This window comes from Triticum dicoccoides, chromosome 7B (assembly GCF_002162155.2).
Source record: "Triticum dicoccoides isolate Atlit2015 ecotype Zavitan chromosome 7B, WEW_v2.0, whole genome shotgun sequence".
Taxonomy (NCBI): Eukaryota; Viridiplantae; Streptophyta; class Magnoliopsida; order Poales; family Poaceae; genus Triticum; species Triticum dicoccoides.
In genome coordinates, this window is record NC_041393.1 from 565,562,707 (window position 1) to 565,576,262 (window position 13,556).

Below are 13,556 nucleotides of genomic sequence, written 5' to 3' on the forward strand. Positions count from 1 at the left end.
ATGTTATACATTAGATCATCATTGCATATCATATTTTATTGCATTTTGGTTTGATCCTAGAAATTTCACGCAACTCAAGGACCCGCGCAGAGAGTTGGGAATTTCATTATTTTCTTATTTGAGTTTTTCTCAAATTTAGAAAAGGGATCATTTGATTTTAATTATTTTATCTTCAAATATTTCAATTATAAAAATAAGAGAGAGGGAATAAAATAACTTTCCCAAAAAAATAAATATTGGATATTTAATAATAAAATCAAATAAGATTTTATTTCGGAGTTTTATCGCTATTTTATTTGAATTAGGAAAAATGTGCGTTTTTCAAAATTGCATTTAGGGCCCAAATAAAAGTTCATCTTGTCTGGCTTATTTTTAGAGGACAGGGAAAATTTATTTCGGGATTTTTGGAGTCTGTTTAGTATTTCTTTTCTTTCTTCTTCTACATATCCGAATTATTTAAAAAAAAACTAACCGACTCGGGCCGCCGTGGGCGACCCGGACTCCTCTCCGCTCGGCCTTTAAAAGCCGCCCGAGCCGCCAGCCCACCCCGCCGCCAACCCTAACCCTAGCCCGTAGCCGCCGCCGCAGCCGCGCGCCGCCGCCGCCATCGCCCTGCGCCGCTGCCACCCCACGCCCGCGCCGGAGCCGCCCCGCCGCTGTCCGCCGACGATGACAACCGCTGCCACCCGCCGTCGGAGCCCCACCGCCCCTCGCCGGAGCCCCACCGCCCCTCGTCAGACCTTGCCGCCGCCAGAGGTAGCCACCCACGCCGCCGCCGCTTTTCTTCGGAAAACCCTTGGTTTTTTAGGAATCCCGCGGTTTATTTTTTTGATAGATCGACTTAGTTTTTTTCTGGTTTATTTATTTTGCGGACATTCTTCCGTACATTCGTTTTAACGAACGGTTTTCGTCATTTAGCCGTAGACAGCGAATGTTCGTTCGATAGCCTGCTCGTCCGTTTTTCTTTTTTTCGGATTTTCCGCGATTATTTCCGATCGCGATTTCTGATCCGATTTTCGTTTTAGTATAACTTTTCGCTCGTTTATCGGAATCAGGCGATTCAAGCGCCTAGAGTTTCGTCTCGAAACCCTCTTTCCATTTAACCAACTCAAACAAGTTTTTGCTACTATAAAATTTGACTTAGGTCCGGATTAGTAAACGAAGCTTGTTTCTTTCGCCGTTTGATTTTCGTTGCTTTGTTTGATTTGATTCTTTTTGCAAACCGGAGTTCTTAAGTTGAACTTTCTGGTTAGATCTCTTATTTGAGTTTTACCTGTGCATTAGATGAGTGCTTATTGTATGCTTGTTTGTTTGCGATAAAGTACCTGGAGTGCGCCGCTTGCTACTACGAGTCTCTAGGTTTCACGGATCATCAGCAAGGCAAGTAACACTTTGAGCATACCTTTTTACTACCTAGTTTTATTGCATTAGATCAATCCTCAAACAATTGCATGATTAGGATCTGATTAATATGTGGGTTTTGGGAAGTAGATGAGGTAGTACCTATTACCTGTTTTATTATCAACCCTTTGGGAGTTACTTCTACGTTTTCTTATATTGCTATGCTATGCTAGCATATGTGGATTGGGTGAGTGTATCCATGACATGTGTGAGTTTGTTAATTAATGGTTTACTTAAGGTGGCAACTTTAATACACATCTGGGCGGACTGAGGCACCCGGGGAACCCAGTGTTGCATGTATTTTTGGAAATCCCGGGGTACCGTGTGATTCTCCTATGGACCGCCACCCAGGCTCAAAGGGATCATTAGATTATTCATGCTAGAAACTTCCGTGTGCAGCCGCAAGCTACTATGGGCTCTAGCATAGTTGAGTATGTTGTGTGACATCTTTCAGTGGTAGACTAGCAGATGTAGGGGATGTAGGTTGGTACTGTCTACCCAGAGTAAAGAGTTAATGCTTCTGAAAGACTGTGTCTCGGTCATCCGTTTCTCAAACATGTAGTGCGAGAAATCCAACGGAGGAGATCGAGTCTTGCGGGGAAAAGTGCGCAAACCTCTACAGAGTGTATAAACTAATCATGGTTAGATGTGTCCCCGGTTATGGACGTTTTGAGTATCTAGTAGCTGGATTATCATGTGAATCTCATCATGTTACTTAATTTAAATTTTGTTGGGTTAATGGTGATGCTTAATTGGGATTGAGTTGGAGGAACCTTCTCAATGTTTAACAACCACCATGATAGTTAAATAAAATTTATTCCTTTGTTGTAGAAAAAAATTGGCTTTATGCAAAACTGTAACCACAGAGCTTTCCACCAGCCATATATGCATGTAGTGATAGCATTATTCTGTTCATTACTCTCTATGTGTTACATTGCCAGCATATTCCATGTGCTGACCCGTTTTCAGGTTGCAACATTCACGTTGCAGACTTTTCACACGACGAGTAAGGTGCCTTAGGTCGTGATCTTATACTCAATGATGTCGTTGGAGTTGATGGACTCGCTTTATCTTCTAAGCCTTCCGCTGTTATCGTTATTAGATGGCCTTAAGACATATTTATTGTAATAAGTTCTCTTTTGAGACATTTGATGTAATAAGTGTGTGATTGCTACTCTGTTATAAATCCTTCAAGTAATGTGCGTGTCAGCATTACCGATCCAGGGATGGCACTGATGCACAGAGATCAGACTGTTTGAGGTGTGGTTGCTACAAGATGGTATCAAAGACATGCTGACTATAGGACACGACCACTAAGCTAAACCCCTAGATCACTACTCTCTTCTCATTTCTGACTCATCTCCTTTTCTACTCTTTTAGGATGGTGGATGCAAGGAACAAGTTCACGCAACCGGATGAAGATACACCCTTCGGACGCCACTTGAAGGAAGTCGCTAGATACCTGAACATCAGAGTACCAAGCTTCACCGGGACCTATATCGCCACTTTACCAGAAGAGGAGCATTGGATGATTCAAGTTCAAGTTCCAGGAAGGACGTTCATGCCCGTCACTGAGCCCATAGAGTTTTCCTTTGATGCACCAACCTGGAGTCTAGGAAAGAGCATGGCAGCCCACATCACCATGGGACGCATTGGAGAAGTTTACCACAAGGATCTCAAGGATACTATTTACCAGATTTGTGGGCGCCGAGATGAGCAATGAGAGATGATCAGCACCAGGAAGGATAGATCAGTTGCAGCTTTCATCCAGGAGCTAAGGTATTTTCCAAGATCGATCCGCGATCAGGATACCACCAGCTGAAGATTCGAGAGCAGGATATACCTAAGACGGCTTCTACCACAATGTACGGCTGTATGAATATACCGTTATGTCATTTGGTCTAACTAACGCACCTGCCTATTTCATGAACATGATGAACAAGATCTTTATGGAGTTTCTGGATAAGTTCATCGTGGTGTTCATTGATGACATTTTGGTCTACTCGAAAAATGAAGAGGAGCATAAGGAGCATTTGCGTTTGGTACTCGGGAAGCTCTGTGAACATTAGTTATATGCCAAGTTTAGAAAATGTGAGTTTTGGTTGAAGGAAGTTGGATTCCTCGGACATGTGATATCCGGGGAAGGAATAGCAGTAGACCCCACCAAAGTTGTCACTATGACAAATTGGGAAGCCCCCACATCACTTGGAGAGATCCGGAGTTTTCTTGGACTCGCAGGATACTACCGGAGGTTCATTGAGAATTTCTCGAAGATTGCAAAACCCATGACGGAGTTGTTGAAGAAGGACACCAAATTCAAATGGACAGAGGAATGTGAGGCCAGTTTCCAGGAGTTGAAGAAATGTTTGGTTACATCACCGGTGTTGATTCTGCCAGATCAACGCAAGGATTATGAAGTATATTGCGACGCTTCTCGTCGAGGACTTGGAGCAGTGCTTATGCAGGAGGGAAGAGTTGTTTCGTATGCCTCACGACAGCTTAAGCCCCATGAGTTGAATTATGCTACACATGATTTGGAGTTAGCAGCCGTAGTGCATGCGTTAAAGACATGGAGACATTTTCTCATTGGAAACCATTGTGAGGTGTACATGGATCACAAGAGTTTGAAGTACATCTTCACATAGAAGGATTTTAATCTCAGGCAAAGGAGATGGTTGGTGCTCATTAAGGATTATGATATGAGATTGCATTATCACCCCGGAAAGGCTAACATAGTAGCCAATGCGTTGAGCCGCAAGAGCCATGTCAACACACTCATGACCGGAGAGTTACCAAAGGAACTAGCCGAGGATCTTCGCGAGCTATGTTTGGAGATAGTTCCGAGAGGCTATGTAGCAGCATTGGAGATTCAGTCTACTTTGATGGATAAGATCAGAGAAGCTCAGAAGACTGACAAGGAGATTGCCGAAATAAAGGAGATGATGGGCAAAGGAAAGGCTAAAGGATTTTGTGAGGATGAGCATGATACCTTATGGTTTGAGGACTGCGTTTATGTGCCTAATGACCCGGAGATCAGGAAGTTGATTCTGCAAGAGGCCCATGATTCACCGTATTCGATTCACCCAGGAAATACCAAGATGTATTTGGATTTGAAGGACACTTTCTGGTGGACCGGAATGAAGAAGGATATTGCGGAGTATGTAGCAGTTTGTGATGTATGTCAGAGAGTGAAGGCACAACATCAGAAGCCAGCAGGATTGCTACAGCCATTGCCGATACCCGAATGGAAGTGGGATAAGCTAGGCATGGATTTTATCACAGGATTACCCAGGACACGTTCAGGCTATGACTCAATATGGGTTGTAGTCGATCGTTTGACGAAGGTAGCTCATTTCATCCCAGTAAAGACCACTTATACAAGTGCTAAGTTGACGAAGATATGCATGACCGGGATCGTATGTCTGCATGGAGTTCCGAGAACCATTGTATCAGATAGAGGAACCCAGTTTACCTCAAAGTTCTGGAATCAGTTGCATGAAACTTTGGGTACCAGGCTAGAGTTCAGTACAGCCTTTCATCCGCAGACAGATGGACAGACCGAGAGAGTCAATCAGATTCTAGAGGACATGCTGAGAGCTTGTGCGCTAGATTATGGATCGAGTTGGGACGACGATTTGCCATATGCAGAGTTCTCGTACAACAACAGTTATCAATCCAGCTTGAAGATGGCCCCTTTCGAAGCTTTGTACGGAAGGAGGTGCAGGATGCCGTTGTTGTGGGATGAAGTTGGAGACCGTCAGTTGTTTGGACCAGATTTGATTAAAGAGTCTGAAGAGAAGGTTAAGCTAATTCGCGATAGGCTCAAGGTAGCCCAATCCAGGCATAAGAGCTATGCAGATTCGAAACGCAAGGAGATAGTTTAGAAAGTCGGAGACAGAGTTTATCTTCGTGTATCCCCACTCCGAGGAGTTAAGCGTTTTGGAGTTAAGGGAAAGTTAGCACCACATTTTGTGGGACCATACAAAGTTTTGGAGCGTTGGGAGAAGTTGCTTACAAGTTGGAATTATCCGAAGGATTGTCAGGAGTTCATGATGTGTTCCAAGTTTCCCAGTTGAAAAAGTGCCACGCAGAGATGGCTGATATACCGCTGAAAGATACAGTGCCCCTAGAGGCGATTCAGTTGGACAATGATTTGACCTATGAGGAGAAACCAGTCAAGATTCTCGAATTTGCCAGCCGAGTCACACGCAGCAAGGTTATCAAGTTTTGCAAAGTTCAGTAGAGCCACCACACCGAGGATGAAGCCACTTGAGAAAGAGAGGAAGATCTACTGAAGGACCACCCTCACCTATTTTTTAGCCAACCCGAATCTCGAGGGCGAGATTCATCTTAAGGAGGGTAGGTTTGTAACATCCCAAATTTTCAATTTGGAATGTTATACATTAGTTGCATATCATATTTTATTGTATTTTGGTTTGATCCTAGAAATTTCACGCAACTCAAGGACCCGCAGAGAGAGTTGGGATTTTGTTATTTTGTTATTTGAGTTTTTCTCAAATTAGAAAAGGGATCATTTGATTTTAATTATTTTATCTTCAAATATTTCAATTATAAAAATAAGAGAGAGGGAATAAAATGACTTTCCCAAAATAAAGAAATATTGGAGATTTAATAATAAAATCAAATAAGATTTTATTTCGGAGTTTTATCGCTATTTTATTTGAATTAGAAAAAATGCGCGTTTTTCAAAATTGCATTTAGGGTCCAAATAAATGTTCATCTTGTCCGGCTTATTTTTAAAGGACGCGGAAAATTTATTTTAGGATTTTTGGAGTCCGTTTAGTACTTCTTTTCTTTCTTTTTCTGCACATCTGAATTATTTAAAAAAAACGAACTGACTCGGGCCGCCGTGGGCGACCCAGACTCCTCTCCACTCGGCCTTTAAAAGCCGCCTGAGCCGCCAGCCCACCCCGCCGCCAACCCTAACCCTAGCCCGCAGTCGCCGCCGCCGCCGCAGCCGCGCGCCGCCGTCGCCGCCACCCCGCGCCCGCGCCGGAGCCGCCCCGCCACCGCCCGCCGCCGCCGCCGGAGCCCTGCCGCCCCTCGCTGGACCTCGCCGCCGCCGCAGGTAGCCACCCGCGCCGCCGCCGGTTTTCTTCGAAAAACCGTTGTTTTTTTAGGAAACCCGCGGTTTACTTTTTTTAATAGATTGGTTTAGTTTTTTTCCAGTTTATTTATTTTGCAGACGTTTGTTCGTACATTCGTTTTAACGAACGGGTTTCATCGTTTAGCCGCAGACAGCGAACGTTCGTTTGATAGCCTGTTTGTCCGTTTTTCTTTTTCTCGGATTTTCCGCAATTATTTTCGGTCGTGATTTCTGATTCGATTTTCGTTTTAGTATAACTTTTTGCTCGTTTATGGGAATCAGGCGATTCAAGCGCCTAGAGTTTCGTCTCGAAACCCTCTTTCCGTGTAACCAACTCAAACAAGTTTTTGCTACTATAAAATTTTACTTAGGTCCGAATTAGTAAACGAAGCTTGTTTCTTTCGCCGTTTGATTTTCATTGCTTCGTTTGATTTGATTGTTTTTGCAAACCGGAGTTCTTAAGTTGAACTTTCTGGTTAGATCTCTTATTTGAGTTTTACATGTGCATTATATGATTGCTTATTGTATGCTTGTTTGTTTGCGATAGGGTACCCGCAGTGTGCCGCTTGCTACTACGAGTCTCTAGGTTTCACGGATCATCAGCAAGGCAAGTAGCACTTTGATCATACCTCTTTACTACCCAGTTTTATTGCATTAGATCAATTCTCAAACAATTGCATGATTAGGATCTGATTAATATGTGGGTTTTGGGAAGTAGAGAGGTAGTACCTATTACCTGTTTTATTATCAACCCTTTGGGAGTTACTTCTATGTTTGCTTATATTGCTATGCTATGCTAGTAGACGTGGATTGGTGAGTGTATCCATGACAGATGTGAGTTTGTTAATTAATGGTTTACTTAAGATGGCATATTTAATACACATCTGGGTGGATTGAGGCACCTGGGGAACCCAGTGTTGCCTGTATTTTTGAAAATCCCGGGGTACCGTGTGATTCTCCTATGGACCGCCATCCAGACTCAAAGGGATCATGAGATTATTCATGCTAGAAACTTCTGTGTGCAGCCGCAAGCTACTATGGGCTCTAGCATAGTTGAGTATGTTGTGTGACCTCTTTCAGTGGTAGACTAGTAGATGTAGGGGATGTAGGTTGGTACTGTCTACCCAGAGTAAAGAGTTAATGCTTTTGAAAGACTGTGTCTCGGTCATCCGTTTCTCAAACACCATGTAGTGCGAGAAATCCAACGGAGGAGATCGAGTCTTGCGAGGATAATTGCGCAAACCTCTGCAGAGTGTATAAACTAATCATGGTTAGCCGTGTCCCCGGTTATGGACGTTTTGAGTATCTAGTACCTGGATTATCATGTGAATCTCATCATGTTACTTAATTTAAATTTTGTTGGGTTAATGATGATGCTTAATTGAGATTGAGTTGGAGGAACCTTCTCAATGTTTAACAATCATCATGATAGTTAAATAAAATTTATTCCTTTGTTGTAGGGAAAAATTGGCTTTATGCAAAACTGTAACCACAGAGCTTTCCACCAGCCATATATGCATGTAGTGATAGCATTATTCTGTTCATTACTCTCTATGTGTTACATTACCAGCATATTCCATGTGCTGACCCGTTTTCGGGCTGCAACGTTCATGTTGCAGATTTTTCAGACAACGAGTAAGGTGCCTTAGGTCATGATCTTATACTCAGTGATGCCGTTGGAGTTGATGGACTCGCTTTATCTTCCAAGCCTTCCGCTGTTATCGTTATTAGATGGCCTTAAGCCATATTTATTATAATAAGTTCTCTTTTGAGACATTTGATGTAATAAGTGTGTGATTGCTACTCTGTTATAAATCCTTCAAGTACTGTGCGTGTCAGCATTACCGATCCATGGATGACACGGATGCACAGAGATCGGACTGTTTAAGGTCCGGTCGCTACACTAAGCGACGCAACCGAACGAGTGGGAGGCGCCACCTCAATGCCAACGCGGCAACCGAGAAGCCTACTCCTGTGGGTGTGCCGCATTGAAGCCGACTCCCCGCCCATTCACCGGGTTGCGTCTGTTTAAGCATGGCTCCGGCACTGTCCACCCCACACCACACATCCTCTCCTCTCTGCCCTCCCCATGTGACCGCTAAGGCGTGTGGGCCCCTCCTCCACTACCTTGGTGGTTGCGGCGACTGTGGCTCCTCTTTGTCGCGGGACATTGTTGCAACTGAGGAAAGGGCGGTCAAGGAGGCTGTGCCGCGGGAGCGCTGCAACGCGGCACGCCGCTCGGCCTTCGCGAAGTCCGATGAGGGGCCGGCCTGTGTCAGTGCGGATCACAATCCCACGAAGGCCTAGGCCTACAACAGATCGCTAACCACCACGAAGACGTTAACGCGGCGACATCGGTGCCTCGACAGGGACCTCAGCAAGATCGCCTAGAGTGGTCACTCAGTGAGAGACCGCCGCCGCCGCCAGTAGGGGAAAGGGCAGGGCTCCCCGTAAAGGGTCAGTGTTTTCCCAGGAGGCCCTCCGCACATTGCGGGAGGAAGCAGAGCATGAGCCTCGACGGCGGTTGGCAGTGCTTTCGCGCCCTTCCGGCACTGGAAAGACCACTTTGATGATGATGATGGCGAAGGCACGGACGTCAATGGAGGTGCCGCCGGCCAGCCCGGCCACGCATAGTTTTTTTTAAGTTTTATTAGTTGAACGGATGGTGTATCGTCCAGTTTATGTAAAATATAGCGAACTTATTTCCATTTGAATGAATTCCATTGTTTTTGCATGGATTACGTCCAAATTTCTTTGTATCGCCCGTGTTTAGGGCGAGCGTTGGATGACGGGCTTCCGTATCACTGTCGGTGGATGCATCGAACGGATAATACTATGTCCGTCTTGAGGGCCGACGTTTGGAGACACCATTAGCCGTACTAATGTTTTCATGGATGTATGCGTAGTACATACTCACCTGTAAAGCTATCAATATAATTTCAATGTTGTTTTCATCATGATTTATTATGGATTAAATCAATCAGAAAATTGCTAATGTATCCAGCAATTTGTTCACCCCACTGGGGTAGTTTTGCCTTGTGATATCACGTAGCGGCATATATAAAGAGGGCAGTGTCGCCGTGGTGGAATATATCTACAATGATACGGATTTCCGTACTCTTATTGTACTGTTGGAGTAGTTACTTGGACAGATAAACGGATTGATCCGTGATTAACTAATTTTAAGCACGTACGTGTCCCTCTAGCTGCAGATGGAACTTGCAGAAGATCTTTCCATTGATTAGCCTGATGCTGCAGATCGGCTACTCCTTCGAGGAAGCTCCCCTCCAATTAACTTTGCACAACATGAACTATCCATTAACTGAAGTCAAATCTGACATGTTTGTTTTAAGTCAATATATGCATGGCACGATGTTTTAGAGATAACCATGCATGTAAGTTTACTCCCACTATGGATATGGAGTAACCCTAGAAGGAAGCAAAGGTGCAGGAAGCTGTTGGCTTACAATGGAGATTAACCAGTTTACTGTTGGCTGTCAAGTCGTCGCCTACTCGGTCAAACAAGATTAGCGTGATCGGGAGCTGATATGCTTGACATAAAAATGAGCCCACTAGGTCAAGCACAAGCACGGCTCCAACGTACATTTGCAAGATCACCTCAGCACTATAAATACCCATGCATTTCCATGGTCTACCTCAACCAATCTCATCTAGCACTTGGCTACACTCTCACAATGGCTGCCATTAAGCTTGTGTCCCTTGGCTTGGTTGTGCTACTGAGCATTGGGTTAGCCAGCGCCACTAGGGTAGTTAGATACGCCAACTCCCAGGGGACAGGCTCGGGAGGGGGGAATGGTGGTGGGACTGTGAACGGCAGCGGTGGAGGGGCTGGGAGTGGCAACGGGAATGCCTACAGTGGCGGCAGTGGAGCCCATGCAAATGCGGGAGGGGGCGGTAGCGGGGGTGGTGCGTCGCAGGAAGGCGGCACCGGGTATGGCGCTGGGTCCGGCGACGGCTCAAGCTCTAGCCAAATGAGGGATGGAGGATATAGTTATGGTGGAGATTCTTACGCAGGCGGCAATGGTGGCGGCGGCGGCGGAGGACAGGCAGCGGGCCCTGGTTCCAGCGGTTCCGGAACCGGTGGTGGTGCTGGTTCTGGCTCTAGCGGGGCAAGTGGTGGCTGGTACCAATATGCGAATGCAAATGCTAATGGTAATGGTGGAGGCACGGGAGTTGGTCAGAACGGCGGCAGCGGTGGCGGCACGGGAGGTGGCAGCGGTAATGCTGGTGCATACCCTTAAGTTATCTCTATCTATGTGATAGTAGATCTGAAGATGGAGCCCATACTTTCATGTTTTTTCTTTCTTTCTGTTTGCACCTTGTGGCACCGTTAGTTTGCAGCGTTTAAGTTCTTGTATGCTTTCATGTATTATGGATGAATCAATAAAGGGCCCTACTCTTCGCTACCTTGGAATTTCAATTCATGTTTCTTGTCTCCAGAGCGAAATTTCACTCGCAAAAGAAAAAAAAAAGATCAGAGCGAAATTCATGTTTGGTTAAAATTTGCACTGAACAATGTATAGCACCAACTAAAAATATGTAGCGGCATTCCAATTCAGGTTTCTTGTCTCCGTAGATCAGTGTTTAACTTCTTGTATGCTTTCTAGTATTATGGATGAATCTAAAGGTGCCCCAAATGTCTTGTAAATGGAATTTGCACCAACACGGTCAATATTCCATATGCTCCATGTATATGTATAGGGTATAAAAAAGTGAAGTAAGGGTGCCCTGTGGGTATTTGATCTTCCTCCCTGCCCCTTTTTTTCATGGAAAAGGGAAATATCAATTTCTCCATTCATTGAACCCTAGTTCGGGACTGACGGGGCTCGAATCCGCAGCTTCCGCCTTGACAGGGCGGTGCTCTGACCAATTGAACTACAATCCCCGCGGGGTTGTCCCAATCCAGCATTCCAATTCGAAATAGGCGGTTTTGAAATCTCAAAATCCCACTAAAAATCAAGATTTATTTAAGGTATATGCTCAATGGAGGAGGGTGACTCGTGATGTTGGCCAGACAGTTCGTGGGCAGAGTCCAAATAGTCAAAAAAGCTTAAAAGTTTGTCAGGAGAGTGAACATATATACCATGGCATGGTGCTGATAGGCTGATGGTGACAGGCCAATCATATCACGGTGAATGAAAAATTGCAAATTTGTCTCAGAGTGACTAAAGAGAAACAAAAAGTTCTTTCAAATTCATATATGCGGTCAATGTTGAGTTCCATTAACTCTTATATGGGACATCTAATAAAATTCTCCACTTTCATGCAGATCTGTGATTGTTGTGTGATGTCGTTGAACGAATACTATGGAAGTTGGGAACTCAAACTAGAGTGAAGAACTTTATGTTTCTGGAGCATTAACCATTTCTGGTGGTGCCTGCTCTGTCTTTCCCTTCCTACCATTTCCTCACGCCAACGTCTAAGAATATGGCCGGATCGATGGTGAGCGCCGCCACAGGGGCCTTTGGGGTGGTCCTGGAGAAGCTGGCCGACATGATAGGTGACGCGTGCGCGCGTCTCGTGGGCGTGTGCGGCGAGGTGACGTTCCTCAAGGCAGAGCTCGAACACATGGGCGCGTTACTCGTAAGGCTGTCCCGGGTGAGCACCCCGACGAGCAGGCCAGGCGCTGGATGGCCGGGGTGCGCGAGCTCTCCTACGATGTCGAGGACAGCATGAGTTCGCGCTCTGCATGGGCGATGGATCGATGAACCCATGAAGGAACTCATCGGACTGTTGAAGGAAGGTGGCGTCGCATCAGCGAAGCAGGCAAGCAGCTGAAGGTGGTGTCCGTTGTGGGGTTTGGTGGGATGGGCAAGACGACTCTTGCCAACCAAATCTACTGCTCGTTCGGAGTGCAGTTCAAGTACCGAGCTTTCGTGTCCGCCTCTCAAAACCCTGACGTGGTGAAGGTTCTTAGAGGTATTATGAGCCAACTGAGCAAGCGTGAGTACAGTAGCACTGAATCTGGGGATGAGAGGCAACTCATTGACAAGATTCTAGATTTCCTTCGAGACAAAAGGTATGAAGCTATAATCATCACCCCTATGGCTAATCCATCAATAGGAACTTTGGTCATTCACACTTTAGAAACAGTACATTCTATGACTATATTACAACCAAATTCATGTGGCAGGTACTTCATTGTGATTGATGATGTATGGAGCGTAGAGACATGGGAGATTATCAAATGTGCAATTTCCGGAAACAGTTTTGGTAATAGAGTAATCACAACAACGCGTATAAAAAGGCAGTGGCCGAATCATGCTCCTCCACATACGCAAATCATGTTTATGAAATAACGCCTCTTAGCGCCCTGCACTCAAAGGGGTTGTTCCTCAAGAGAATATTCAGTTCAGAAAGACAGTGCCCCGCACACATCAACAGAATATGTGATGATATATTGAAGAAATGTCGTGGTTTGCCACTGGCTATCCAGATTTTTGCGGGTTTTCGACCTGGAAGGCTGTCACATGTTAGCAGGCTATCTTAACAACATATCTAGCTCATTTCAACTCAAGTACCTTAGCCTCAGAAACACACGTATTACCATTACTGAGCTCCCGGAACAAATCGGCGAACTGCGGAATCTAGAGACATTGGACCTCGAAGGCACGTTCATAACTGAATTGCCAGCAACCATCGCTCGACTTCGGCGCTTGGTGCATCTGTTGATAGATAGAGGGGTTAAGCTACCGGATGGAACTAGAGAATAGTAAGAGCATCTCAAACGGCCGCGCTAAACTAGCGCCGCGCCGTAAATCAGGCCGTTTTAGCGCGCGCGCGACGCGGCGGATGGCTTTAGCGGGCGCGCAAAAACCCCGCGCGCGCTATAACGAATTGGGCGCGCGGTCGGAAGCACTATCCCGCGCGGTGTATTTGGGGCGCCCGCTTTCGCGCGCGGCACATTCGAGCGTTCGCGCCGCACTCTCTCCTCTCCTCCTCCTACGCCCCGCGCGTCGGCGCCCTGCCACCCATGGACGCGCACACCGGCACCCCGCTCACCCCGTTGTACAGCCACGACCCCCTC

The 13,556-nt window shown here is 45.8% G+C and overlaps 2 protein-coding genes across 2 annotated transcripts in view; both read left to right on the forward strand.

Annotated features, from left to right (window-relative positions):
* The first annotated feature begins 10,170 nt into the window (after nucleotides 1-10,170).
* Nucleotides 10,171-10,953, forward strand: LOC119338880 (glycine-rich cell wall structural protein 2-like). The gene has a single exon (XM_037611090.1). The coding sequence runs from the start codon at nucleotides 10,204-10,206 to the stop codon at nucleotides 10,768-10,770; it is 567 nt and encodes a 188-aa protein (XP_037466987.1). The 5' UTR covers nucleotides 10,171-10,203; the 3' UTR covers nucleotides 10,771-10,953.
* A 1,015-nt stretch (nucleotides 10,954-11,968) lies between these two features.
* The window catches only part of LOC119339115, a 6,545-nt gene continuing 4,957 nt past the window's right edge, over nucleotides 11,969-13,556 (forward strand). Inside the window, exons 1-3 of the mRNA XM_037611275.1 lie at nucleotides 11,969-12,152; nucleotides 12,269-12,548; nucleotides 12,663-12,750. Coding sequence (XP_037467172.1) covers nucleotides 11,969-12,152; nucleotides 12,269-12,548; nucleotides 12,663-12,750 — 552 coding nt within the window. The remainder of the gene's footprint in view (nucleotides 12,153-12,268; nucleotides 12,549-12,662; nucleotides 12,751-13,556) is intronic.